This window comes from Vulpes lagopus, chromosome 8, assembly GCF_018345385.1.
Source record: "Vulpes lagopus strain Blue_001 chromosome 8, ASM1834538v1, whole genome shotgun sequence".
NCBI lineage: Eukaryota > Metazoa > Chordata > Mammalia > Carnivora > Canidae > Vulpes > Vulpes lagopus.
The window spans coordinates 130,246,035-130,273,780 of NC_054831.1; the positions used below are offsets into that span (position 1 = coordinate 130,246,035).

General features: G+C 55.3%; 1 protein-coding gene and 1 non-coding gene across 2 annotated transcripts in view; both read left to right on the forward strand.

Annotated features, from left to right (window-relative positions):
• The first annotated feature begins 12,866 nt into the window (after positions 1-12,866).
• Positions 12,867-27,746, forward strand: part of PADI2 (peptidyl arginine deiminase 2) — a 44,466-nt gene continuing 29,586 nt past the window's right edge. Inside the window, exons 1-3 of the mRNA XM_041765152.1 lie at positions 12,867-13,057; positions 25,487-25,670; positions 26,629-26,701. Coding sequence (XP_041621086.1) covers positions 12,966-13,057; positions 25,487-25,670; positions 26,629-26,701 — 349 coding nt within the window. The 5' untranslated portion in view covers positions 12,867-12,965. The remainder of the gene's footprint in view (positions 13,058-25,486; positions 25,671-26,628; positions 26,702-27,746) is intronic.
• Positions 20,451-20,576, forward strand: LOC121498351. The gene has a single exon (XR_005989732.1). It is a non-coding gene; the product is annotated as a small nucleolar RNA SNORA72 (small nucleolar RNA).

Below are 27,746 nucleotides of genomic sequence, written 5' to 3' on the forward strand. Positions count from 1 at the left end.
GGGTAGTACCCGCCTCGTAAGCTCACTGAGAGCACTCAGAGAATTCTAAGCACTGAGCTAAAGAGCTTAGAGCAGTGCCTGGCTTGAAGCATGTCTCAGTGCTTAATTTTGTTGCTGGGCGGGGCCCAGGCCTGTGCTCGGGCCCTTCCATAAGTGGTTACTGAGCACTTCCAAGCCCTGGGCCAGGCGCCAGACACCGAGATGAATTAGAGGTCCCTGAACGCCGAGGGCAGACCTCCCAGCCCCTCACTGCCACTCAGGGTGAGGCATGCCCCCCAAGAGGGGGCAGGGTCCCAGGGAGGCTTCTGGGGAGCTGACACGTGCCGGGTCCATGAGATCAAAGCAGGATGAGCTCCCGGGTGTGCACGTGTTTGAGTGTGTGCACACGAGCTCGTCTGGGTCAGAGCAAGGGTCAGCACATCCGTCCTGAGACCAGGAGTCTGGTTCAAGGGGACAGAGGCTGAGGCTTTGACCCCTCCCATCCCGGTTGGAGTGAGAGAGGTTCTGGGGACCCCGGGGCCCCTCCTTGGAGCCCCCAAGGGCTGTGAGGGCAGGAAGGTCACCACCAGGCCCAGGAGAGCACATTCCTGCAGGCCACATGTTGGACCCCCGCTCTCTCTCTCGGGCACACAGAGCAGGCCCTGGGAAGGGGACAAGTGGGACCAGTGAGTGGCTCACCCCTCCGCTCAGCTTTGCTGTAGGCAGCCATCCCCTGGCCTCAGACCGGTGGACCGGTGGACCAGGTACATCACCGGGGCTCAGAGGCACCTGCCCCAGGTCCCCGACGGGTCCCAGCCGAGAGGAGCGGCAGGAACACTGACACTCCCAGCTCCAAACTCCATCACAGGACAGACACCCAAACAGCACACTCAAAAAATTGGTCTAGGATGAACCCAGCCGGGTTTGAACTCAGCCTGGAGGCTCATTTCTGATTTCTCAAGGGATCACCAAGGGCAACCTCCCCAAAAAGGGGAGACCATAAGTTGGGTCCCGTGCTGGGTCCCAGGAATACAGCAGTGAACAAGACAGACAGACTGAGGGCCCCTGGGTGGCTCAGTTGGTTAGGCGTCTGCCTTCGGCTCGGCTTGTGATCCCAGGGTCCTGGGATCAAGTCCCGCATTGGGCTCCCTGCTCCATGGAGAGTCTGCTTCTCCCCCTGCCCCTCACCCTACTCGTTCTCTCTCTCTCTTTCTCTCAAATAAATAAATAAAATCTAAAAAAAAAAAAAAAAGACAGACTGAACGCTCACAGGCTTACAGTGTTAGTTGGGGAGAGGGTATCGAACAGGCAATTATCAACACGAAAGTAGGGTGGGCTCATCGGGTGAACCTCAGGATCCCAGTTAAATGTGAATTTCAAATAAACAATAGTTTTCGGATAGTTTTCGATGCCCCTCGCAATATTTGGAACCTGGGATCATTATCCGTCGTTTATCTGAAATCCACATCTAACTGACTCTTGGGTTTTCATTTGTTCACAAAAGAAATTTTCAGCCGGCGACAAATCATCTAAGAAGATAAGCTAGGGTGATGGGCATCCTAGACCGTGATGGGGTGGGGGGTGTCTACTTTAGCCAGAAAGGTCAGAGAAGCTGAGGCCAGGATGAAGAGGAAGCCCCGCCCCGGGCCCCACCTCTGCCCCCCACCCACACCCCGTTCCCTCAGTTGCACGCAGGTTTCTTAAACCTCAACTCAGTGTCACTGTAAAACACCTTAGAATTGTCCCTAGGAGCCAAACAAAAGCAGAAAGATTCAGCTGAGTGTCATTTAAATATTTGTAACAGGGTGGCCCTAAGAGGAAGTCCTCGAACGGGGTTCAGAATAGATTCAGGCAGTAAATCAAGTTGAACCAAAACCCAAACGCAAACACTTAACCTCAAATATGACTTGAGAATATGCAGATGGGACCCACAGGAACCAGGCTACAGGACCACTCCCCTTCAGGTCATGGGAAATCCTGTTCAAGTGACACACACAGGACTCATGTCCCATCGAGGTCATGGGCAAAAATCTACATCTAAGCCTGCGATTTCTGTGGATATTAAGAAATCTTAGAGCAGAGGGCACCTGGGGGAGCTCAGTGGTTGAGCATCTGCCTTTGGGTCAGGTCGTGATCCCAGGTCCTGGGATCGAGTCCCACATCGGACTCCCTGCAGGGAGCCTGCTTCTCCCTTGGCCTGTGTCTCTGCCTCTCTCTGTGTCTCTCATGAATAAATGAATAAAATCTAGAAAGAAAGAAGAAAGAAAGAGAAAGAAAAAGAAAGAAAGAAAGAAAGAAAGAAAGAAAGAAAGAAAGAAAGAAAGAAAGAAAGAGAACCTAGAAGAGATAACCCCAAAATGGCTTGGGAAGTTAACCCCAATACTTGTTGGAGTGACAAAATCATAGTCTCCTGAGCCCACTTTTTTCTTAAGCTTGATAAGAATCGAGTAAAAAGATATTTAAGGGAATCAAACATATAGCAGTGGCATAGAAACGTTAAGAAATAATGGGTGCATGTTTAGAATTCTGAGTATTTATAATATTTAAGAGAATATGCTCTATGGGTATAACGGATCAGCCTTAAGGTTCTAATTGAAAATGTGCAAACGAATCATAGATTGATTTAGACTTAGGATTTTTAAATTGAAATCTAACCGAGTTTGTCAACAGCATCAGAGTAGTGTTGAGAGTTTAAACTCACCATATTTATTAACATAAATTATTAGATTTCCAAGAACTATTTAAGCGCTTAAGAAAGTTTTGTTTGTCATTAAGGCAAGTGAAGTATTTTAAACAGAAATTGAATATATTAAGCTTATATATTCCGCTTAAAGTGTTTACGTATGTTTTAACCAAGATTATAAACAAACACTCATCATTTTTAAAGGTAATTTCAAAAAGTTATTTTAAAAGTTGCTCGATTTGGGCAGCCCGGGTGGCTTAGCGGCTAAGTGCCTGTCTTTGGCTCAGGCTGTGATCCCGGGGTCCTAGGATCGAGTCCCGCATCGGGCTCCTGCATGGAGCCTGCTTCTCCCTCTGCCTGTCTCTCTCTCTCTCTCTCTCTCTCTCTCTCTCTCTCTCTCTCGTGTGTGTGTGTTTCATAAATAAATAAATAAAATCTTTTTTAAAAAAATAAAAATAAAAGTTGCTCGATTCGTGGAAGATTTTTACTCTGACCTCAAACGCTGAAGCGGGATTATGGGATTTATAACTCTCAGAAATTGAATGTTATTTTTGGAAAACCAAAGGAGACCAAATAATCTCTAGGCAGAAAGGCCACCCGCAAGGGCCCCAGGAACTCACGGTGACACCCAAGTAGCAATAGCTGTGGAGATGAAACTCAGGTCACCGCTCCCCTTCCCCAGTGACTTCAGGGTCCACGGTCCGCGCAGATGGGCTGGCGACCTCGGGCGAGCCCTGGTCTCTGGGCTGTTCCTGTCCCTTGGGCCTCAGCCCTCAAGGCTGGCGGCCGTTTCCAGGACTTGCCCACCGTTTTCTGAGCACCTACTATGTGCCAGGGGCTTTAATGTGCTGTATTTCATTTCATCCTTGTAACAATCATCTGGAGAAGACACTTTCATCACCTATGTTCCCCGGGCGGGAGGATGGAAAGCTAAAGACACACAGATAAACGTGGCGCTAGGACTTAAATGCAGGCCCGCCCAACTCCAGGCTGCTGGCTGTATCTTCCAAGGTCTCAACGCCTCCGCTAAGGAGTGGAATCCACCTGATTCCCTAGCTCAGCGCCAAGAGGAGGGGCCCTTCTTCCTTCTAGGAGCGCTAAGAAGCTGAGGTTTCTGTGCCAGTGGCGCCGCCTGCTGGAAGGTGGGCATCACCCCCAGAAAGGAGCTCACCTGAGGGTTCTGTCCCCGGGAGGGACAGAAAGGGCTCCAGCCTCCACGACTTCCAGGACCTGCCCCCAGAAAGTTCTTAACTCCACTTCGCTTCTCTCTAAGCTCGGCCCCACTGTCCCAGCCGAGCCGTCATCCCGTGTCCCCTCTAGCACAGCCTCCCACCTGCCCTCGGGAGACCCCTCTGCCCACCCTCCCCAGCAGCCAGGGTGACCCTCCCTTCCATGGGTCCCTAGTGCCCAAAGAATCCAGCCACCAGGTTCCCCAGCCTGGCACTCAAAGCCTCCATGGCCTGACCCCAGACTCTTCCCGGCCCTGCCCCCCAAACATCTCCCCACCGTGTACCCTCACCCCCTGGGCTTCCACACTCACCTTCCTTGGCTGTGCTCCGCCTCCTGCCAGGAATGCCATCATCAAACTCTTACCCACCTGCCAAAGGTGAATTCTGGAGCCACCTCTTCCAGAAAGTCTTCCCTTCTTGGTTTGACTTAACGTTTCCCTCCCCTGTGGAGCAGAGGCTGTGCGTCCCAGCCGGCCTTCCGACCGCACCTGTAGCTCTTCACCTGATGGAAGGCCACAGACCGGGAGAGCTGAGGAATTACCCCACTTCCCCCCAGGTGCGGCCCTCCCCCGGTGATTCAGCTGGAGGATGGACACCCCAGCTCCATCTCCCCTCTCCGGGACAGCTCTGAGTTCATGTTCCACGCTGCGTCCCAGAGAACACCCCAAACGGCAGGGGCCTACAGCGGCAAATTGGGCACCGCTCTGCCCACTGACTCCCTAATCTTTCCTACCTCAACTCCTCACTCCCTTACTGGTGCCTCCTGGGACAGCCTCTCAGGTAAACAACTTGCACTAAATTTCTCTAGCAGGATACACGTCCAGGGGGACCCACCCCAGGCCTGTGCCCTCCCTCCCTGGTACTTAGCTGATGCCTTTGCGGGAGCACTGGTCAGCAGAGGCCTCACGTAATGCCCCCTAAAACCACAAGCAAGATGAATCGAGCATTTGCTATGTGCCTGGTCCCCTTTATGTCTTCTCTCGTCTCCACCTCACCACAGCCTGGGAAGTGGGTGCCGCCGGTACCCTCATTTCACAGTTGAGAAAACCAAGACTCATGTAAAACAACTTGTCCAAGGTCCCAGAAGCCAGCAGGTGGCAGGGCTGGGATTTCATCCAGGTGGACTGATTCTGGAGATGGAGAGTTTAACCACATGTGGGATGTGGCAGGAATGATCACAGCGCCTGCCTCCAGGTAGCTGTGGATGCCCAAGAAGTTCTTATAAAAAGGGGTGTGTGTGCACACGCGTGCGAGTGCTTGTGGCAGCCCTGCTAGGTCGCTTGTAAGGAGGGACTCACGTCCGTCCTCCGGCCCAGCCCAGTGATGATGCACGCTCAGTGATTATTGATCAAGTGCTTATTAGAAGGAATCAGCAACAGGCTCCCTGGGTGGCTCGGCGGTTTAGCGCCTGCCTTTGGCCCAGGGCGCGATCCTGGAGACCCGGGATCGAATCCCACGTCGGGCTCCCAGTGCATGGAGCCTGCTTCTCCCTCTGCCTGTGTCTCTGCCTCTCTCTCTCTCTCTCTCTCTCTCTCTCTCTGACTATCATAAATAAATTTAAAAATTTGAAAAAAGAAAGAAAAGAAGGAATCAGCAACCAGGCCCACAGGACCAAGGCAGTAAGACAACAGGATGGACCCAGAGGATGAGGCTCAGAGCACCTGGTAGACTGTGAGACCTTGGGGAGGTCGCTGTCCCTCCCCGCCCCTCTGTCCAGGGAGGGGGTCCCTGCCACTTATCTCCCACAAATGGAGTCCCTAAACCCCGACTCCAACCACCCAGTCGGGGGAGGATCCCAAAAGCTAAAGGAAGGCGCTAAGATAGAGACAGGTGGCTTCCTCCATGGGGCAGCATAATGTCCCCGGTACCGTGCCTCTGCTCCTAAGCTGGGGCTCTGGTGCCACCTCGTGGTCAACCTTTCTTCCTCCTCTGCCACCTTTTCCTTTTCAAAACTTCTTGCCTTGGAGCCTGCTGCCCCCTGAGAACCCCAGGGCATTCCTCTCTCCTCACCCAACGTTTATGTCTAGGCACAAAGACTCAACCCAGGAGCGACCATCATGAGCAAGGCGGCCGCAGTTTAGAAGAGTCTAGACCAGCACTTCCAACAGAAATATGCAAGCCCCAAATGCACGTCTCACGCGTAAAGTAAAACTTTCCAACAGCTATGTTTTGAAAATCAAAATTTTTAAAAAAAGGAAATCAAAATAACTAGGTACAAATCATTTTAATAATATGTTTTATCCAATCCAATATATACAAAATATTATCACTCGCACATTTAGTCAATTTTTTAAATTATCTTTTTTACTTTAATTACGCACAGTCTCCAAAATCTGTATCTTTCTCTCACCGTACATCTCCATTCGGACTGGCCACATATCAAATGCTCGGTGGCTCAGTGGGCCGGTGGCTGCCTGCCACGCCGAGCAGCACAACAAATAGACGGAGTCAGTTTTCTCTGGCCCCTCGGCAGCTTTTCAGAGATTTGGCCCATTACATCCATCTCCCTTGGGATTTACCTTTGCAGCTTTGTTTTCAGGGTGTGGAGGGTTTCATCCAAGCTCTGTCCTCCCCCTGACCTGCGTTTGAATCTTAAGGACTGGGGACAGGATGCTGCGCAAGTCATTGTACCTTGGAAACGTAAAAGGAGGGTAATGAAAGTACTTCCCTCTGAGGTTGTGGCAGGGATGACTGGCAGGAAATCAGTGCCCCGTAGATGGTGGCCTAGTGAACCAAACCCTTAGCCTGCTTTTCGGCGCTGTGATGGTGAATTTTATGCGTCCATTTGGCTGGACTATGATGCCAATTGTTTAGTCAAACACTAAACTAAATGTTGCTGTGGGGGTATTCTCTTTATTTAAAAAAAAAATTATTTGACAGAGAGCAAGTGCGAGCACATGGAGGGGGAGCAGCAGGCAGAAGGAGAGGGAGAAGCAGGCTCCCCACTGAGCAGGGAGCCCGATGTGGGGGCCTCGATCCCAGGACTCTGGGAGCATGACCCGAGCTGAAGGCAGACACTTACCCACTTACCCGACTGAGCCACCCAGGCGCCCCGAGGTCTTCTTTTTTGACACGATTTAACATTTCAATCAGCAGACTTTGAGAAAAGCAGCTCACCTCCACGAGGCGGGTGGGCCTCATTCAATCGGTCCGAGACCTTAAGACCAAAGAGGTTTCTCGTGGAAGCAAATCTGCTTCCAGATTGCGACATAGAGACTCTGCCTGGGTTTCCATCCTGCAGATTTCGGACTCAAGACAGGAACAGCAGCTCTTCCTGAATTTCCAGCTAGCCTGGAGTCCAACTCTACAAATTTCAGAATTGCCAGCCCCAATAACAGCATGAAGCAATTCCTTAAAATAAGCATCTCTTGGGACACCTGGGTGGCTCCGTTGGTTAAGCATCTGACTCTTGATTTTGACTTAGATCATCATCTCAGGGTTGTGGGATCGGCCCCATATCAGGCTCTACACTCAATGTGGAGAGTCAGCTTGAGATTCTCTCTCTCTCTCTCTCCCTTGGCCCCTCCCCACCCTCTAAAAATCAGTCAATCTTTCCCTCTCCCCATCCCCCACACTCAGGTGTCTCTGAGTGCTATGGTACTAAAGGTGAAATGACCGCATTGCTTAAGCCACTGAGTAAATGTATCACAGCAGCCCTTCCCTTCCTCTGAGTGGAATGGCAACAGGCCTGAGAGCTGAGACAGAAGTGGACTTACTGGCCCATCCCAGAGCCCCTCCCTCACTGGCTGGCCAGAGACCCCTTCTGAGAGAGTGGGATCATGGGGTGGGCTTTGCTGCAGAAAGGGGATGTGAGGGAGCAAGGAAAGACCCAGGGCGTCGGGAGCTGCTCTTGAGGGCAGAGTGTGGGGAGGTCCCTGGGCACAGAGAAGCTGCCTTGAGGACGGATGGCCCATCACCTCCCCACTCTGGCCTCCTGTCAGAACTCCTGTCAAGGGATGCCTGGGTGGCTCAGTGGTTGAGCGTCTGCCTTTGGCTCAGGGCATGATCCTGGGGTCCCACATCAAGCTCCTCGCAGGGCGCCTGCTTCTCCTTCTGCTTGTGTCTCTGCCTCTCTGTGTGGTCTCTCATGAATAAATAAATAATAAAATCTTGAAGAAGAAGAAGGAGAAGGAGAAGGAGAAGGAGAAGAAGAAGAAGAAGAAGAAGAAGAAGAAGAAGAAGAAGAAGAAGAAGAAGAAGAAGAAGAAGAAGAAGAAGAAGAAGAAGAAGAAGAAGAAGAAGAAGAAGAAGAAGAAGAATTATTCCTGTCAAATCCAGCTCTACGCCGCCACCAGAATGATTTTCCTAAACCACCCATCAAGTCATTTGCCATGTTTCAAGACCCTTGTGAGGCTTTCCTACAATCTTAAGATAAAGCCAACAGTCCTTCCTATGACTTAGAAGACACTGTGTGACCTAGTGTTGGCCAGGCCAGCCCCTGCCCTACCCAGACATTGGCCAGATGGAACTCACTAGACCCTTGGATGTATACTTGCCTTTTTCCGGCAACTCCTCCTCCCCAGCAGCCCACACTTCAAGTCTCACCTAGGATCATGGCCCCCTCCCCTCATCTACAAGGCAGCCCTGCACTCCTCCTCTGGGTCCCCAAGTCCTGGTTTAGCGGCCCCTCCAGAATTTCTGTATAGAAGAGCCTTAGATTCAGGCATCTGCCTGAGTGGCTTCAGGGGGCCTAGCGGTAATATAGGGGAGCAAATTTTGCCACCCCATAATAGGAGGCCTTCGGGGCATATTGATTACATTAAACTGGTTATTTTTTAAGAAACTGCAAACACAAAAGAAAAAAGAAGTTCTAAAAACTGATAGAAGTTACCATTTCATAAGAGGCATTTAATGTGTAAAAGGGAAGCTCCACGTGTAAGTGTGTCTCCCTCCCTGTACCAGGAATAGGAGAGTGACTCTAAATCTCTAGAAACTCTATAAGTGGAGAAAGCATGGACTTAAACCTGCATAACAATCTGACCCTTGTCGCCTGTGCTTTTCCTGGTCACTTCCCATAACTGACTGCCCCTACCCCAGCCCCTTCTTTTGTCTTTAACTGGGCATGGTACTTAAGGTGATGACTTCAGCCACTTCGGGAGTTATTCCGTTTCCCAGAGTCTCCCCCATGTATACAGAAGGTAGACACACATGCTCTTAAACTTTGCTTGATTTTCTCTCATTAATCTGTCTCATAAAAAAAAAAAATCTGTCTCATGTCAGTTTGATTTAGACCAGCTAGAAGAATCTTGAACGGTAGAGAAAAGTTCTTCCTCCCCAGCAGTGCTCAAGGGTGCTCCTCTGCTCCTGCCCTCTCCTTCCCAAGAATGGCCACAGCGACCTGTTTTTACATCGTAGACCACCCGATGCCTGGTACAGCCTGGCACACAGTGGCGCTCACTAAATATCATCCACTCCTTGCTCTGCATTCTTCCATTTGCTCTCCGGCTGGGTGACCTCTCTCTCCAATCTCCTTCCCTGTCTGAGTCTCCTTGGCTAATCAGAACCTCGGTTTCATCTGCAAACTCTGAAGTTCTGGACAATATAAAGGCGGATGATGATAGACCTTAGGAATACATGCTGTGATAAACTGCAGAGGCTTTTTAAAAGTGTGTTATAGAGCAGCACGTACAGTCCAAAACGTGCATCTAGAAAGTAGCCATCATCTACTGGACTTAGTTGGAACTGGGCTCTGATGAGCTAAGCACGTTACTATGTGTATCGCCTCATTATTCCTTACAACCCTGCTCGGCTGGGCACTGCCAGCGTCTCCCATAAGGAAGAAGAAACCAAGGTCCAGAGAGGTCCCGTAGCTAGTGAGGAGCAGAACTGGACTTGACCCCTGCTTTGCCGAGTCCAAAGGCCATGCCTGCTCTTCACCGCCAGACCAGTTGGTACCTCTGTGCAAATTGGGAATAATAATAGCTCCCAGCTCATAGGGTTGTTGGAGGATTAAATGAGCTAAGAGGTGCAAAGCCCTCAGAGCGGCTCCTGGCAGAGCCTAAGGGCTCAGCCCGCAAGCACCGTCACCCACGGTAGCACTGGACTGTGTCAGGCCGGCCCTGCAAGACCGTACTCAAAAAAAAGTGAACAGTGGTGTCTCTGGTCCTGAGGTCATGGGTGATCATATTTTTTTTTCTTTTTCTGTAATAAGCAGGCATTACTTGTATGTCTCTTTCTTTTGAAATTCTTGCATGAACGATGCCCTCAGTGAGCTGTCACTCCCTCAAAGCAGGCCCGTGAGATGTCCGAGTCACCTCCCCGAGGCCTGGCACAGGGAGACAGACCCCCGGGAAAGGATCACAGCACGGAACAGCTCACGGGAGCCCTCCCAGCCCAGGCTCTCCAGCCACACACTTGACAGGAGCCGGAGTTGGGGGCGTGGGGTGCGGATCAGTGCCAGGAACTGACCCAAGCTAAGCCTGCTCTTTGTTGGCATTCCCCAAAAGGCACAATGAGATGCCCCGCGGCTCTTCCGGGCCCCCGGGGGAGCGGTGGGAGCAGCCGTGATGCGTGAGACCTCCGGCCCTGAATCCACCAACAGCTGTGACCACTTCAGCTATTTTAAACCCTTGGGCACCGGGAGGCTCCCCTCACACCAACCAGCCACTGCGGCCCAACACCCATCGCAGGCCCTGAGCCAGGGGCAGGAACCCCGAAACTGGGTCCACCGGGTCCAGGTTGGGTTTTTTTACGGAGAGGGACTTTCATCTCTTGAGTGCTTGCTTGTGCCAGGCACTGTGTTTTCCACACATGGTCTCATTTAACACCATCCTCACATCTATGCTGAGAGGTCAGTCGTTCACAGATGACAAAAATGAGGCACCAAGTGGCAGGGCGAATTGTCCAGGGCCCCACAGAGGCAGTCCCCACCAAGGAACTAGGATTTGTGTTTCTTCACCTACCAATTAAGAGACAACGTTCCCAGGGCACCTGAAAAGCATCTGCCTTCAGCTCAGGTTGTGATCCCAAGGTCCTGGGATCGAGTCCCGCATCGGGCTCCCCGCAGGGAGCCTGCTTCTCCCTCCACCTGTGTCTCTGCCTCTCTTGTGTGTCTCTAATGAATGAATGAATAAAATCTTAAAAAAAAAAAAAAAAAGACCACGTTCCTTCTCTGCTCTTACCTGCTCTGCCCCTGCCCCAGCCCCCCTGCCCCCAGGGCCATGCGAGCTCCTACCCCGGCCCTGCCACTCTTGGGAGCTGGGAGTCTGAGGGCAAATTCCTTAACCTTTGGGCAGCTCACTTCTTCGTCTGCAAAGCGGCGGGGTTATCGGGAGGGTACAATGATCTAATTCTAATACATGAAAAGTGCCGCTGGGACAGTGCCTGGCACACAGAAAGAACGCATTAAGGGCCCGCTGTTACTCCTTCTCTCCTGGCAATCACCACCGCTTGCTTGACGTTATCACTGTTGTGACCTGCCAGGGCCTCAGTAGGGGTTCTGTGTCCCTTCCCAACCCCCCCACTCTGGGCCCTCGTTGCCCCGTGGGTGAGATGAGGGTGTCATGCTCTGTGATCCCCGGGAAGGTGGGAACCCTGGCATCTGCCAAGTATCTGCCATGAAGTAGGGACTCAAATGTAATTCCAGTAGAGGGATGCCCAGACAAGAGCCCACCTGGGGGGGGGGGGGACTCTCAGAGTCAGCTCCAGGGTGCACACGTTTTTGCCTCTTTGGCAGGTAACTATGCTCGAGCTGCCTCCTGATGGATGGTGCACTCACTTGGCACTGCCAGGAGCCCTTCAAAATTTACCAGCGTCTCCCTGGGTCTGTGAGCCCTTGTGGGCGGGTGCCCCGCCCCCAGCCCAACTCAGACCTTCCCCTTTGTCTACCCACATTCCTCCCAGATCCTGGCACCCACCAGCAGCTGGGCTCATCACCACCTCCTAATTTGGGCCTCCTCAAAAAGGCCACTGGGGTCAGAGGCTGGGTGTGTCTCAGCCCCGGGGAACTTATGAGCCTCCACCCTGCACCACCTTCCAGGGCTCCCATTCCCCCAGCAAGCTTACCCCCTTCTGAAACATGCACCCCCCCCTCCAGCCTGCCCCCACCCCATCCTTCTTGTAACCTGTCCCCTTACCCATCCCAGTCCACCGTCCACCTCCCAGCTCCTGTCCCCTCTACAGAGGACCACTTACTCACACCTGGTTGAATTATCTGACTAGGCCCTGGCTTAGCTTTAGGGCTGGAAAGGTCTGAGACAGGGGTGGGGACCGAACCCACTGGATGTCACCTTGTACCCCCCCAAAACACAAACTGACCCCTGCAGTGGCACCCTCCTTTACCCAGTGGCCCAGGCCAGAACGGGATTCCTCACTGTCCGTCCCCAGAACATCCATATTCAGTCCACAAACGCTGCTCCCATCAATGCCCTCCTCGCCAGCGGCCTCCAGCCCCCCGGCCCCAGGGGCTCCTCCATCTTCCACAGCCAGGATGGCCCTTCTCACCCCCACCCCTGACCACTCCTGGTGGAAGAAGCGCCCCACCCCGCGAGGCCCTGGCTGGGCATTCTGACCCTGCAGGCTGCTGGGTGCCCCTGCCAACCCCTCCCTCCCCAGTCCTCACCCTAACCCTGGTGGTTGGGGGTGCAGGGGACCTCAGCCTGTACCTGGCTTCCTGGCCACGCCCTCTGCTCCCGTGCCCTTACTTTGCAAACGTCCCGTTAGGGAAGACTCAGGTCGGGACCCCAGGCTGGGCGCCACCCCCCCCCCGAGGGGACAGTGGCCCTGCGTCCCGGGCCCGGTGGCCGGAGCCCACCGCAAGGGAGCCGAGGGAGCCAAGCAACCGAGGGAGGGAGGAAATTGGCAACCGCTGACCTCACCCGGGCGGCGGGCGGGCGGGGGGCGGGGCGGGGGGCGCGGGCGGGGCGGGGGGCGTGGCCACGCTTGACGGACGGGCCCGCGGCCCACTGCGCGAGGAGGCCGCCCGCCCGCCCCGCCCCCCGGCCCTAGATAAGGCGGAGCGCGGGGCCGCCGCCGCGGGAGTGGGCGCACCTGTGCGGCAGGTGCTCCGGCAGGTGCCCCGGCGGGACGCGACCCCGACCAGCGACCAGCGAGGCCCGGCTCTGCGCTGCGGGAAGATGCTGCGCGAGAGGACCGTGCGGCTGCAGTACGGGAGCCGCGTGGAGGCGGTGTACGTGCTGGGTACCTACCTCTGGACGGATGTGTACAGGTGAGCGGGGCCCGCCGCGGCCCGACACCCCCCGCTCGGCCCCAGAAACCCCGAGGCCCTCCTCGGGGCTGGGGACGCGACCGCCTTCCTCCAGCGCCAGCTGCTCCTCATCCCGAGGCCCCTGCACCCAGGAATCCTAAGACACCCAGAAACCTGGCCGCCCCCACACTGGCAGCCTCCCCGAAATCCTGAGACCCTGACACAGACCCAGCTCCGTCGTCTCTCCTTTCCCAGAGCCCCTCCCCTGGACCCCAGTCTTCCCTCCGGCTGACCCGCCCCAGGCCCTCTCCCAGGGCACCCCAGGGGACCCCTGCTCTTCCCCCTTCCTCTCCCCTCCACCCTCCCCCTCCTCTCAGACCCTTCTGACTCACCACCCACCTCAGATGAGCTTCCTCCAGGATTTGCCCCGATGCAGGCTGGGGCCAGGCCAGAGGGGAGCTGCCCTGGGGCGGGATCTGGCCCTGGGGGATACTCAGGCTCCAATTTCGCCCAGTGGGGGCTGCTGCTGGTGGCCTGTCCCCAGGCACTGGCTGTGAGCTGCTTGTCCCCGAATGCCTTCCCCTGACTTCACCCTGGGGCTGGGGAGGACTTTGATATGCCAGGCTGGAGGGTGCAGAGGCAGGGTCTTTGGCAGAAAGGCGCCCCTGACTCTGGACCCTGTTTCCTCCCCCTCTTCTCTTGCACCCAAACTTTGGTGGAGTGTAGGATTTCTGAGGCAGCGGCAGGACACAGGGTGGGGGAATTGAGGTCATGCCCCTCCCCGCTGCCCCCGGCCCCCAGGAAGGGGGCAAGTCCGTGGTCCACCGCCGGTATTCTGTGGGGCATCCTTGCGAAGGTGTGGCTGGTGTGAGTAAAGGGGTGCAGAGGGTCCCCGCAGGATCATGAGCATTCGATCAGAGCATGTGAAATGCTCCCCCTTGCCAGAGGGGGAGGGGTCAGTGCTGACGAGGGGAGCATTCAGGACTCTCAGGTGGGATCCCATGCTGATACCCTTTGGGCAGCTCCCCTAACGTCTCTGTGCCTTGAGCTGAGCTGGAGGTGCCAACGTGGCTTATCGTTTCCAAGTCATTCTGTCATCTGGAGCACAGCTGCCTCCCCCAGGCCCTCACCAAATCCCATCCCCGTGTCTTCTCACACACCCTCCCCAGCCCATCCTCTCTGTCACCTCCGGTGGCCCTGGCAGCCCTGCCCAGCCAGTCTCCTGCCACCTTTTCAGCAGGCACTGGCCATGCCGATACCATTAGGCCCCAGCCTCCTGAGGGCAAAGGGCCCTGTCACCACGCAGACCAGGGACCCTCTCTGCTCATCTGCCCCTGGCCTCAGTCGTCCACATGGAAACCTCAAATGTGGTTTCTGAGGGTCATAACACAGCAGGGGAGTGTGGTCCAGACCTTTCTTCCCCACCCCCAGTCCTAAACTGGGCACTGCCAGGGAGTGGGCTGGGAGCCAGTGCACTCAGGTCTGTAAGCCTCAGCTGTCCCTATACCCGCCTGTTTGTTCACTGGGGCATTTTTGCTGCAGCCCGAACTGCTGGCATGGTGCCTCCAGTGGGGGGATGGGGAGAAAAGAGGGGGGCCGGGCTCGGGCCTCCTGCCCTCCCCTGTCCTGGCAGAGAGAGGCCCAGCCCCAGCAGGGGCACTGAGCGAGGAGGTGTGGACTCACCCTCCCTCTGGCAGGGAGCAGAGGTGTGATGATCCCTTTTGTCCTTTCTCAAGAAAGTGGCCACTGCCACCACGACCCACATCTCCCAGCTGCGCTTCACTGAAGACTCCACCACCCCCAAGAGAAGGAGCGCAGTGTAGACCAGCACTGTCCAGCAGAAAGAGAGTGCCAGCCACAAACAGAGCCACTTGTGTAAATTTTAATTTTCTAGCAGCCACATTTTTTAGGATCAAAATATGTGAAATTAATTTCCATAGTATATTTTATTTAAACCAGTATATCCAAAAATACTAGCGTTCCGATATATAATCAATATAAAGATGATTAATGAGATAGTTCACATTGTCCTTTTCATACTAAACCTTTGACATTCAACATGTATTTTATACTTACGGCACATCTCCAGGCAGATTCGCTGAATTTTAGCTTGATGTCCACATGTCCTGAACAGGACAGGCCTAGAGCGGGGGTTCTGACCCTCAGCGCTACTGCATTTGGAGCCAGATAATCCTCTGTCGTGGGGGGCTGTCCTGTGCCTTGTACAGTGTTTAGCGTCAGCCCTGGCTTCCCACCCCTAGATGCCAGGAGCAGTCCCCCTGCCATCGGACACCTGGCAGGAGGACAACATCACCACCCGTTGAGAGCCACTGGTCTATTAGAAGGAAGCGTCTTCCAGAACGAAGGAGACGGGACTGTGACTTCTGTCGCCGCTGGCATCTGTAGCAGTAAGAGCTAGCGTCAGTATTAATAATAGCAGGGATATTAGTGAGCACTTAGAAACCAGATGCCCTATCTTGTATCTTCCTCACCACAGACCTTGGGGGTCACGCTGAGATTATCCCATATTGTAGATGAGGAAGCAAGGCTCAGAGAAGTGAGACCAGTGCCCCCATGTCACACAGGACTCGGGCCCATATCTGACTCAGAACCCATGCTCTTTTAATTTTTTTTTTAAGATTTTGTTCATTTATTCATGAGAGACGCAGAGAGAGAGGCAGAGACACGGGCAGAGGGAGAAACAGGTTCCCTGCAGGGAGCCCGACCTGGGACTCGATCCCGGGTCTCCAGGATCAGGCCCCGGGCCAAAGGCTCAACCACTGAGCCACCCAGGCACCCCAGAGCCCACGCTCTTAACCTCCACTGTGTGACTTTAAAATTAGCAAGTTGAACAGGGTGACCCTCTCGGCCGGCCTGCGTCTCTTGCACCCTCCATTGCCCACACTCGCTTCCCCCGCCCCCTTTCAGCCCCGCACTTCCCACGGAGTCCTTTGGACCCAGGCACAGGTTCTAACTGTAGACCCCACATGATGCCCCCCAGGGTCTCCAACAAGGCCTGGTGGACCCTATGCCCCGTTAGTAAGGGAGTATATTTGGCCTCTTCACCTCCCGAGTGAGTGAACAGGTGTCAGCACCCACCCCCCTTTCCCAAGGGCGTGGGCCGCCTTTCCTGAGATGCGCACATGGCTCCCCGTCCTGCAGCCCAGGGGGGACCTCGCCTGCCCCGTTCCTCAGCAGACCGTCTGGTGGGTCTCCTGAGCCGCACTGGCCCCTTGGGGGAGATGCCCCAACCCGGGCACATTCTGAGGGCTAGTTTCCAGTAAACTCAGTAAATTCACAGAAAAAAGGAAGTCAGGATTTTTTTTTTTTTTCTAGAGATTTACTTTGTGACAGTTGCTAAAGGTACTTGCTGTTTCCTTCCCCCAAGCATCTTATCTTAGATCTGGCACATGTACGCCTTGCCCAACGCCATCTCCCCGGACGGTCCCTTTGCCTGGCAGCTGCTTCCTCCCTGGGGCTGGCCCAGGTCCCTATCTGATTTAGGCTTGAAGCTGGAGGGGGCGCAGCACGTGTGGCATCTCCCTGCTGGCTTCACCCTCCTTTCTTCCCTTTGGTTTCTCTGCGGAGACACCCCCCGGAGCCGGAGGGACCAGGGGAAGGGCAGCCTTGGAGTCAAGTTACGGGGGCGATCACTCTGTGCCTGACTGTCCCACTGACCCACAAACGGGGCCGTGAAGACAGCTTCTCCTGTCCCTCCCTTGGTTTGTGCATCTGCCCAGGGGGGAGTGAGAGGTGTCCCCTTCTGTCTGGTGGAGAGAGGTCAGGATCTCTTTCTTAAAGTCTGCAGGAGCTTCAGGGCACAGATGACCTTCACGGTTGTCTCTTGCCTCTGCACAGCATTCTCCTGGTGACACTTGACCTCAGGATGAGATGGGAGGTGGGAGTGATCCCCCCACCCCGGGATGCCCCGAGGCAGGGGCTGACCAGCCATTTTTCCTGACTGGGTCTCGCCCATCACTTTCTGGCAACAGATGGGAAGAGGGTATCAGGGCAGGAGGAGCGGGCTTAGGAAAAATGCTGGGAAAACGGGGAGGAGGACAGATACGTACCCCACCTTCAGGAAGAGCCTGGAGAATCAAAATTCACCATCTAACTCCCTGGACTCCTCTTAGACTTCTTCCCTGTCCCTTGGCTGGTGTGAGTATTTTAGAAAGCATCCTTAGGAGAAAGATGATGGGGGGGTGGGGTCTGTGATCCCGTTAGAAGCATTAGAGAAGTGGGGTGCCATGGTGTCCCCTTCCCAGAGAGGGCCAGCCCCTGCCTCACCGATCCCATCTCCCGCTGACTACCCTGCACACACTCCATTCTGGCCACATTGTGGATGCTGTTAGCACTTGACCACACCAAGCTCATTCGTGCCACAGGACCTTTGTATGTGCTCGTCCCTCTGCCTGGAGTACTATTCCTCAGACTCCTGCAAGCCTGACCTTTCATCCATCAAGGCTTAACGCAGACATCAGCCCCTCTGAGCAGCATTCGTCACTACCCTCGTTTCGTGGTGCCCTACCTCACGCCCCAGGCCCTCTCCACCTCTGTACTATTTTTCCTCCTTGCAGATCTTATTTACTTACTATTCGCTCGCGTTTACTGAATGCCCAGACTGCCTTCCTAACGCCCTCCGTGCTCATCTCACGTGCATTTAATAATTTACATGTGTTTAGACCTCACAACAATTTTATGCCCCCTTATTTGGGGAAACTGAGATAAAGAATGTTTGTCCAAGTTGACACAGCAGGTGAATGGTGGCAGTGCCGGGCCCGGGCCCCTGACCACTCTGCCAGGCTGCCTTCTGGGACTTATGTTGGGGGCGTGTCCCCCTCCATGCCCGCTGCCCTCCCTGCTCCCATATACCTCCAGCCCTCAAGTCAATGAAGGGCTCCTTCATTGAATGAATGGATGGAGGTGGCCAGTGATGCATGTAGACTGGCCTCTCACTGGGCTGAGCTCTCCACCCCCAGCCTCAAGGGATGAGCACTGTCGGACTGGCCAGTGGAAGGTCAAGGGCATGTGGCCGAGCTTGGCCAGAGCGGCGCTTGCTCCTGAGAGAATGACGGTGGGAGGAATCAGGCCAGGTCAGGTGGCCTCATAAATTAGGGCAGCACCCAGCGCTCTCAACCCTAAAAAGGAGGTCTTGCCAGGAGCTGCTCCTCGGCTCTGGTTTTGGGCTGGTTCCTGGGGAGTGGCAGGGTCCTAAGGAGGACCCGGTACCCTGTGTGTCAAGCCCCCAGCCACTTGCAGAACTGGGGTCTCCGAGAGCCTTCCGTTCCTGCCCAGAGGGCCCTGCATCAGGTGGGGAGCACGGTGGCAGAGGCTCACCACTGTGTCACCCCACAGCTGGTGACACCTGTGAGACAGTGGGGGTGGCCAGTTTTCAGAGGCAGCACTGCCTGCCCACCGTGCCAGGCTCCGTGGCCAGGCTGTGATGGGCCCAAGCCTGCCTATCTAGGTCACTCACCCAAGCCTTTGGTGTCCCTCCTCTGGGCCCCTGACCCCACCTCCAAAATAAGTCGGGGGCTCTAGAGGCTCCTAAGGGCTTCTCATTTGCTCCGCTCCTGAGCCGGGCCCAACATCCCCGCACCCTCCAGTAGAGGACCTTTAGGGAAGACTGTAAGGTCTGGATCCTCCCCCAGGAAGGCAGCAGCCAGACTGGGACAGAGCTCAGAGAGCTTGAGTTTACCTCACGCGCTGCCCCTGCTGTCTCTGAGACGTGGACCAGGTGCTCACTCTCTGCAGCTCTCAACATGCTCGTCTGTAGAAGGGGATGATATTGGTACAGACCTCATGGGGTTTCAAAAGGATGGCCTGAGGGCGGGTGGCCCTGGCACATGCTAAATCCTCAGAAAGTCATTATCGTGAACTCGTATTGGGCTTATTGTAACATTATTAAAACAATAATGAGCTTTGGCTTCAAAGCATCCATAACACTCATGGGAGAGGAATGTTGAACCTTTGTTTTAGGGGCCGTTAAAAGCACCAACAAAGGGGAGGGAGGGAGGAGTCCTGGCAGCTGGGATCAGGGAAGACTTCCTGGAGGAGGTGGCAATTGAGCTGTAAGGAGGGACAGGGGTTCACAGTGTGACCAGGTCATACCACGCGGGAGCAGAGGTACCTGGCAGGACAGTTGGGACACACGGGAGCAGAAAGGGCACAGACTCAGTGGCCTACAGTGTAGGGCTGGAGAGTCAGTGAGCTCAAACCAGGGCTTCGACTGCCAGGCTCGCGTGTTAGACTTTGTTACACAGGCGGCGGGGGGTTACTGAAGGTGTCCGGGGAGGGAGTGAACGCAGATTAGATGGTTTCTGCCGTAAGGAGACGGGCAGCTGGAAGCCTGGTGTGAGAGGCGGCTGAGGTCACCAGGCAGAGAAGGGGGGCCGGCTGAAGATAGCCGCATCCCCTGTCCAGGGCAGCTACCCACCTCAGGGCTCCAGCCCCCATCCTGCCAAGTTGAGGCTTTGCCTTCCTCCCCTCATCCCTCCCCTTGAGGGTGCTCGCCATGGGCCTGCATGCCAGGTTGGCACCCACGAACCCCCTCTCAGACTCCTGCAAAGACCCGAGGGCAGGATGTCACACCCAGGCTGCCAGGAGCTGGGTTCACTGGGGGAGGGGGGGTGATCCCTGGCTGGTGTTAACGAGGCCCGGGACAGATGGATAAGCCGAGAGGGCCAGGCGCCAGCTAGGAGCAGACACGTCATGCCCTCAAGTCTGCGGCTGAGTGGGCACCCCAGCCCCGCGAGGCCAAGCTGGTGACCCTCGCCACCGAGTGAGTGAAGACCAGAGAGGCCGACTGGCTCCCCAGAGGCCATGGGACATGTGCGGGGCTGAGCAGATGTTAGATCACAGAGCCTGTTCCCTTGGGCCGGACTCAGTAAACATCCTCTTCTACCCTGACACTGCTTTCCAGTCTTGCTCAAAGCGCCTGTGTTTGACACCAACCGACTGGCCGTTTCTGTCCATTTCCACGGCCACCACCCTGTCCCATGCCCCTGTCATGACTCACCCAGACGCTGCGGTCACCTTCGCCCTCAGTCCCCCACTTCCAGTATTGCTCTCCTGAAATGCGTGCCCCACCCTGCACCTGGGTGATCTGCCTGCAGTGCAGAAACAACCATGCCCCCCCCCCCAAAAAAAAAGTCCAGAAGCCTTCAGTGCCCTCAGGTAGAAAGGCCAGCTCCTCACCACAAGCCAAGTCCTCTCCTCCTGCCACTTCCTTCCCCCTTGCTCACCCACTGCGGCCACACCAATCCCCGCTGCCTCCAACGCCGCCCCGGGCTGATGTCCACCTCGGCCCCCACCCAGGCTGTCCCTGCTGCCTGGAAATCTCTGCTCCTCTTCCTCCTCTCTTTGTCCAATTCGCTGGTTCTCAAACTATGGTCCCTGGACCAGCAGCAGCAGCAGGAGCACCTGGGAACTTGTTAGAAACACAGTTTCCAGGCTAAATGTTCGCTATGTTAAGACCGTGCGTGTGTCGCCGGTTCTCGTGCCCTCCCTAGGCCGGGTTTTATAAATGCTGGTGATACACCAACTCTGACTTATATCGAGCTTCTTCTGTGGGAAGTTGTCTATGATTCCAGGTCTCTGATCACCCTCGAGAAATGATAGCACGTTTGGAGTCATAACTTTTGAAGGTAACCGTTGTTAATTTGCCATCAAATGAGTTACAAAACCGAGAAAAGAAAGGAACGCGGTTTCATTCCATAATGTGGATATATAGCAAGTCATCATGCTGGACACTTTAAATATATATAATTATATTTGTCGATTGTTCCTCTGCAAATCTAAGGGAGAAAAAGAAATGTAAAGCACGTTTCTCAGGCTCCACCCCAGAGCAGCGAGCCAGAGACAGGATGGTCCCACAACCTGTATTTTACGAGGCCCTTCAGGTAATGCTGATGCACGCTCCAAATTTAAGATCCACTGGTCTAGCTAATTCTTGCTGTCCTTCAGAGTCCAGGGTTAGACCTCAGCTCCAGTGCCACCTCCTCCAGGAAGCCCTCCTTGACCTGCAGGCCAGGGCTTCAAGGCACTCGCTGCTTCTATAGTAGAGCCATTCTCACAGCCAAAGCCGCATCGTCATCCGCTGTGTAGTCCACTGAACGTCTCTCTCTTCCCCTAGAACATGTGCTCCGTGGGCCCGGGGAGCCGGTTCTCTTGGGCCTGGCACATAGTAAGTGCTCCGTCAGCTCCGTCAGTAGGTGTTGAGGGCGTGAGTGACCACATGAGCAAGCCCTGCTCTCCCCGCCCTTCCTTCAGCCAATGCTTGTACTCGCCCTGGGCCTGGACTGGGCGAGAGGCTGAAAGAGAAAAAAGAGGCAACCCCCACCTTCTGGGATCAAGCGGCCACAAGGGGAAAAAAACACGGATGGAGACAAGTGGATTGAGCTGGGTCTTTTATGAGGGCTGGTCGCTGCCCGGCAGAGAAGTCAGGGGAAAGGACAGAGGGAACCACCTGTGCAGAGTGTACAGTGAGCTGGAGCGGCGTCGGGGGGGATGAGGCTGGAGGGTGAAGCTGAGGCCCGGTGGCTGAATGTCACCGGACGGGCACCAGCGTCTGCTGTATCGGCTGGCACCAGGAGCCACTGAGTGTTTTCAAGCCGACAAGCAATCGGGTTTCATTTTTCTTGATCCTTCTAGTAATTTGGTTTGGGAAACCAGGAAGGATGGGTTCCATCGTTCATTCGTTTCCCCCAAGTCTGTATGGAGCGTGGCCCTGTCCTGGGCTCTGGGAACCATGTGGTCCCAGGGACCAGCAGCCTGTCCTGTGCACAGTATCTTCAGCAGCCATGGCCACTGTCACAGCCCCTGCCTGTGTCCCCGCTGGCTCCCTCGATACCATCCTGGACCCCCTCCCTGCAGCCTCCAGGGACAGTCGAGGTGCCCCCGCCCCTGGCTCTCTGGTTTCTGGGGGATGAGTCCTGAGAGGTTCTTCCCGGGAAGGGAGGCCTCTGGCAGGCTCCGCAGGGGACAATGGTGCCTTTGTTGCTTCTGCTAGAGCCGCCCTAAGGAGAGCTGTTTGCTCGGCTCAGAGCAGGGCTGGAGCTGGGGTAGGAGGGTGTGGGGCCCTGGAGCTCCCATGTGGGCCAGACGCTAACCCCTGGAGCCTCTGGGGCCTCCTCCAGGTTCTTGCTGCCAAGAGGAACACAGGTGACAGAAAGCATCACTTAGAACCACTACGGTCAGAGTCAAGTCTTAAGACTCATCCTGCCCTGCCTGCCAGCTTCTAGAGCATTTTTTTTTCTGACTAGAACTGTATGCAGAAACCCAATATGTAAAACCAGGTGAAGTCCCAGTTAGGAGCTGCTGAAAGTGGAGGGGGGCCCAGCCAAGAGATCCCCAGCTTCTCCATGTCCCCCTCCTCAGCCCTGTGTCCGGGACCTGCCCCCTCTGAGCTGCCCAGATACCAGCCACCACCCCTACCTGGTGCTGTGCCCCCATTTTACGTTCGGTGAAACAGAGAGAAAGCAACTTGCCCGAGGCCACCCAGCAAGCTGATGGTCAAAGCTGGGACTTCCACTAGAGAGGCCTGTTTCCCTGACCCGAGCCCACCCACCATTGCTCAGACCCGTGACTCTTCTGAAAGCCCTATTCCACCTGTAGCACTAATAACTTAACACTTTTCTTTACATCGACTCATATTTCATTACTTTCATTACTCTCATGAGTGGAGATCTTATGGGGGTGGGGGTCTGGCTGGCTCAGTCAGAAGTGCATGTGACTCTTGATCTCAGGGTCATGAGTTCGAGCCCCACGTTGGGCGTGGAGCCTACTTTCAAAAATAAATAAATGGAGATCTTTTATCATTACCATAAGTGGCGATTCTTTACCAGTTGCCATAGAAGATAATGCATTTAATAAATACATAAATCTCCTTTTCGATTGTGCATCTACGTGCCACCTGACAGCGTTCTATGCGCGTGCCGTCTGGGCACTGCTGTCAGGCGCTTCTAAAAGGCTCACCTCTATCCTGCTCAGCTCTGCCCTCTTTGTTGGGGGGTGTGTGATGTGGCCAGCCCTGTGCTCGACTCTGGAGGAGGAGAGATGGAAGGGGCCAGACCCTGGCCTTAGGGACTTGCACTCCAGAGGAGGACAGGTACCCCATGGCAACACCCTAAGACTAAATGCAGCCCTTGCCCCGTGAGGGACAAGGGGATGAAGCCTGTAGGACAGCAGGTGGGTGGGTGGGTGTCTTCTAGGTCGGCAGAGGGACACTGAGAAGGTGCGAGGAGCACACTCCCGTCTCCCTCAGCAGCTCAGTGGCAAAATTGGGCTCACATCCACATCTTATGGAAAAGTACCCCCAATCTAGGATTTCGCTGAGGCCCCACTTCTCCCAAAGATGGGTATGGACATACGGCAGCCAACCACTGCCAACAAGTGTCCAGCCTCAGACCAGCCCCGTGGCCCCGTGATGGCTGAGAAGGGGGCAGACGGACGAGAAACAGAGGGGCCCTGGAGCCTCTTTTTCAAGCTCCTCTCCCAGCCCCGGGTGTGGACTGTCAGACCCCTGCCCGCTCTCTCTGCAGTGTCCCAGACCAGTGGGCTTTGCCAGCAGCCCCTGCAGCCTGTGGCCTGGGCCAGAGAGACCCTGCCTGACTCCCACCCACAGCCTTGGCTGCCCCCGGGCTCTAACCAGCAGACCACACTGCTGAATGTCTAGACCAGTGGTTCTCGAAGCATAGGCCTAGGCCAGCATCACCAACAGTTCCTAAAAATGGTAGAAACGCAAATTCTCAGGCCCCACTCCAGACCTACTGAATCTGAAACTCTGAGGAGGGGGCCAAGCAATCTGCGGGGGGACGAGCCTTCCAGGTAATGCTCCTGAGCTTTGAGAACCACTGGTGTAAACCTCTCACCTGACCCCTGGCCACTGCTCACATCTTCAGCTGCCCCGGCCGAACCTCCGCCCTGCCGGCCAGACTCTCCAGGGAAAGGATCCACAAATCTCCGGCCTTAAAAAAGAAAGCCCTGGAGATTTAGACTGCACCCCCTCACGATTCTGATGCCTAATCATAGTGGAGAACTATTCTGGGACCCAGGAGCACCAGGCCCTCGGAAGAGCAGATGTGTCTTTGAGGCAGACATTTGTACCTATGTCTTAGTCCCAAATCCCATGAGAATCCCCCCTAAATCCCTCTGAGCCCTCTTTAGCCTCTGGAAATCTTCAGGCCGGGGGGCTGGATTTAGCAAAACTGTCCTCCCTGGGCACCGTCCTCCCCCAGTCTCCCTGTCCTTCCTGTCACCTCCCCTATACCAATGTCCTGGGCAGTGGCAAACACCGTGGGCTGGGTGGCTTAAACAAAGAGATGTATTTCTCACAGTCCTGGAGCCTGGAAGTCTGAGGTCAGGGGCCCGCGTGGTCGGGTTGGGGTGGGAGCTCTTCCTGACTCGCAGGCGGTCACTCTCCCACCTGCACTCGCTTGGCCTTCGCCAGGGCGAGGGAGAAACATCTCTCTTCCCCTTCTTAGAAGGCGACCAGTCTTTTCAGATCGGACCTCGTGATCGTGACTTCATTTAACTCGACCTTCTGAAAGGCTTATCTGCACATGCAATTGGGTCTGGGGTCAGGGCTTCAGCATGTGGATTTGGGAGTCACACACGTGCAGGGCAACCCAATCAGAGCCCTGAAATCTTAATGGCTTCTCAAGAATTCCAAAGGTGTCACCAATGGATAGAAAACCACTCCAGAACCTCAAGGAATGACTCTCAGAGGGGGAGCTCCGAGCTGGGATAGAAAGTGTGGCAGGACGGAGGGATCCTTTGACAGAGCCAGCCCACCCTCGCCCCCTAAGGACCCAAGCTCCAGGCTCCTTTGGTGGGCAAAGCCAGCGCTTTGACGCCTGCCTCCTGCCCTTTGGCTGACTCTGGATCGGGGGTGGGCGCTGCCTTTGGAGCAGATTCATTTCTTGGTCTGGGTCTCAATATCCACATGCTTAGGGCCCTACATGGCTGGCATCAGAAGCATGAGGGAGCCTGTTACAAATTCAGATCCCTGGGGATCCCTGGGTGGCTCAGCAGTTTAGCATCTGCCTTTGGCTCAGGCCGTGATCCTGGGGTCCCGGGACCGAGTCCCACATCTGGCTCCCCACGGAGAGCCTGCTTCTCCCTCTGCCTGTGTCTCTGCCTCCCTCTCTGTGTGTCTCTCATGAATAAATAATTAAAATCTTAAAAAAAAAAAAAATTCAGATCCCAGGCCCTGCCCTCACACATTGACTCAGTGGGTACAAGACTGGCCCAAGGAATCTCTACGGTTACCAAGCGCCCTCCCCCCTACCAGGCGATTGTGGTGCAGCTGGGTCCTTGGGGGTCCCCCAGACCTGACAACCCGGGAGGTCCCTGCTGCCCTCCCCCCCCAGGACTCTTTTTTGGGAGCCCCTTATCCCACCTGCCCTTGGGTCCCCCACCCCATGACCCTCTCTCTCTGTCTCCCTACAGCGCGGCCCCAGCTGAGGCCCAGACCTTCAGCCTGAAGCACTCGGAGCGGGTGCGGGTGGAGGTGGTGCGCGATGGGGAGGCCGAGGAGGTGGCCACCAATGGCAAACAGCGCTGGCTTCTGTCACCCAGCACCACACTGCGGGTCACCATGAGCCAGGCCAGCACGGAGGCCAGCAGTGACAAGGTACCCTGGCCGGGGCGGTCCTCCGGGGGCCGCGGGAACCGGGGCCCAGGCTAGAGCAGCGCCGTCCGGTACAAACAGAGCACGAGCCACACGTGTCAGTGCCAGGCTCCTCGTGGCCACACTGAAAGAACAGGAAGAAACGGGTGGGCTTCGCCTTAGTCGTGTATTTTCCTTAACTCGATATGTCACCATATTATTCTTTGGACGTGATGCCAACATAAAAAAAAAATTAATGAGCTAGCGTACGTTCTTTCTCATCCCAAGTCTGTATCACACTTAGGGCGCATCTCGAGTCAGATTTGCCACGTTTCTGTGCTCGGGTCCCACCTGCGGCTGGTGGCGCCTGTCCTGGAAGCTCAGGGCCAGACTGTGGAATGACGACGTCGTGGAAGGTTAAAGCTGAGGGCTGCTGAGTGATATATTAGAGTCACCAGAAGTTACAGCCCCAAATGTCCTTGGCCTCATCCTGTATTAAGTGGGGTGCTGAGTGCCCATGCAGCAGGGCAAGTGTGAAGCTGAGACATCTCTTCACCGGGTTCTCTAATTATGAACGTCACCCAGCGCCCCCTGGCAGGGATGGCACTGGCCATTATTCAAAGAAAACAACCTCAGCCCTGCCCCCTGGTTGCTCAGCAGGAGTGAGTCATATATTGTGGCAGATACCAGAGGGGGGCGGGGACCCCCCCCCCAGGCAACAGAATGCACCAGGGGCCATAGGTAAGCAGTCAGGACCCTGCATGCCCTAGAGGAGGGGAGCCCCCCATGTGTTGGATAATTTGGGAGAAGCAGCCCATCAACCCAGGAATGCTTCCTGGAGGAAAGGGTTTGGAGGTTTGGGGAGAACTGACTGGACAGGCTGGGAGGCGTGAGTCAGGGAGGGTGGTCACTGCAGATCTTCCTGCCCGTGATCTGTGATCTCTACTCTTCTCTCCCTCCCAATGCGCCCCTCCCTGCCAAGGTCACTGTCAACTACTACGACGAGGAAGGGAGTATGCCCATTGACCAGGCTGGGCTCTTCCTCACGGCCATTGGTAAGTTGGTGTGGCTGCGACCTGGGTGCCTTGCTCCCCAGGGGCTGGCACTGCTGCCCTTCTCAGCAGCACTTGGCCTGTTCTCAGTGCTGCAGGCCTGGCACTCGGAGCTTCCTCTGAATAAAGCAGGACTGAGAAGTGATGCCACACGTGCCCAGCCCTTGTGCACTGGGTTGAGGGGCGTCCTGCAGGAGGAGGCATGCCCCGGTCTCCGGCACCTCACCCCAATGTCTGCATCCCTGCCCCAGGTTCTGGGGGCCACTGAGAAGAGAGAGCAAAGTCTGCTCCTCCCCTGCCTCTCCCCTGCAGCCTGGAGAAGCGCCTGCCTCTCATAGTGAGGGAAATGGCCTGTCTATAAAGTCTGCTCTGTCCCTGACAGTCCCAGCTACCCCCTTGCCCTCCCTAGACCCTGCCTTGGGAACACAGTGATCCAGCCTAGCTCCTCAACTTATGTAGTCCAAGCCTTTCATTTTGCATTGAGGACAGGGAGGCCCAGAGAGGTTTGGGAACTTGTCCAGGGTTGCACAGCAACTCCCTGGCAGGTTGAGTCCAGAGCTCGGGATTACTCCCTGCCCAGGGTCTTACCATCTGCATAGCACTCCCCTGCCTGCCTGGGTGCCAGGGCACTTGGCGTGTAGACTCTTCTACAATGGAGATATTACTTTTATATATATATATATATATATATATTTTTTTTTTTTTAAATCATATAATGTTTAAACCAGGAGGACAGGAGGAGGAGAAACACCTAACTTTTCTGGAGCACCTACAATGTGCCAGGCACCAATACTTTACTGTCCCCATCTCAATCTACTCTCCCAGCCATCCCAAGGATAGACCAGTGGGGGGGGGGTCTCAGAACTTCCCCCCAGAAAACCACTAATTCCTAATATGAGCCTTTAGCCAACAAAGTAGGCTCAAGGGCAATGCTCCTCCACTCCTCAGCTGCCGCCCCAGTTGGCTTGTTTGCTGGCTACCCTGACCATCTTTCTGCACCAAGGGAGCACCCACCTCGGGACACCCTCAGGGGGCCCCAGGAGATGAG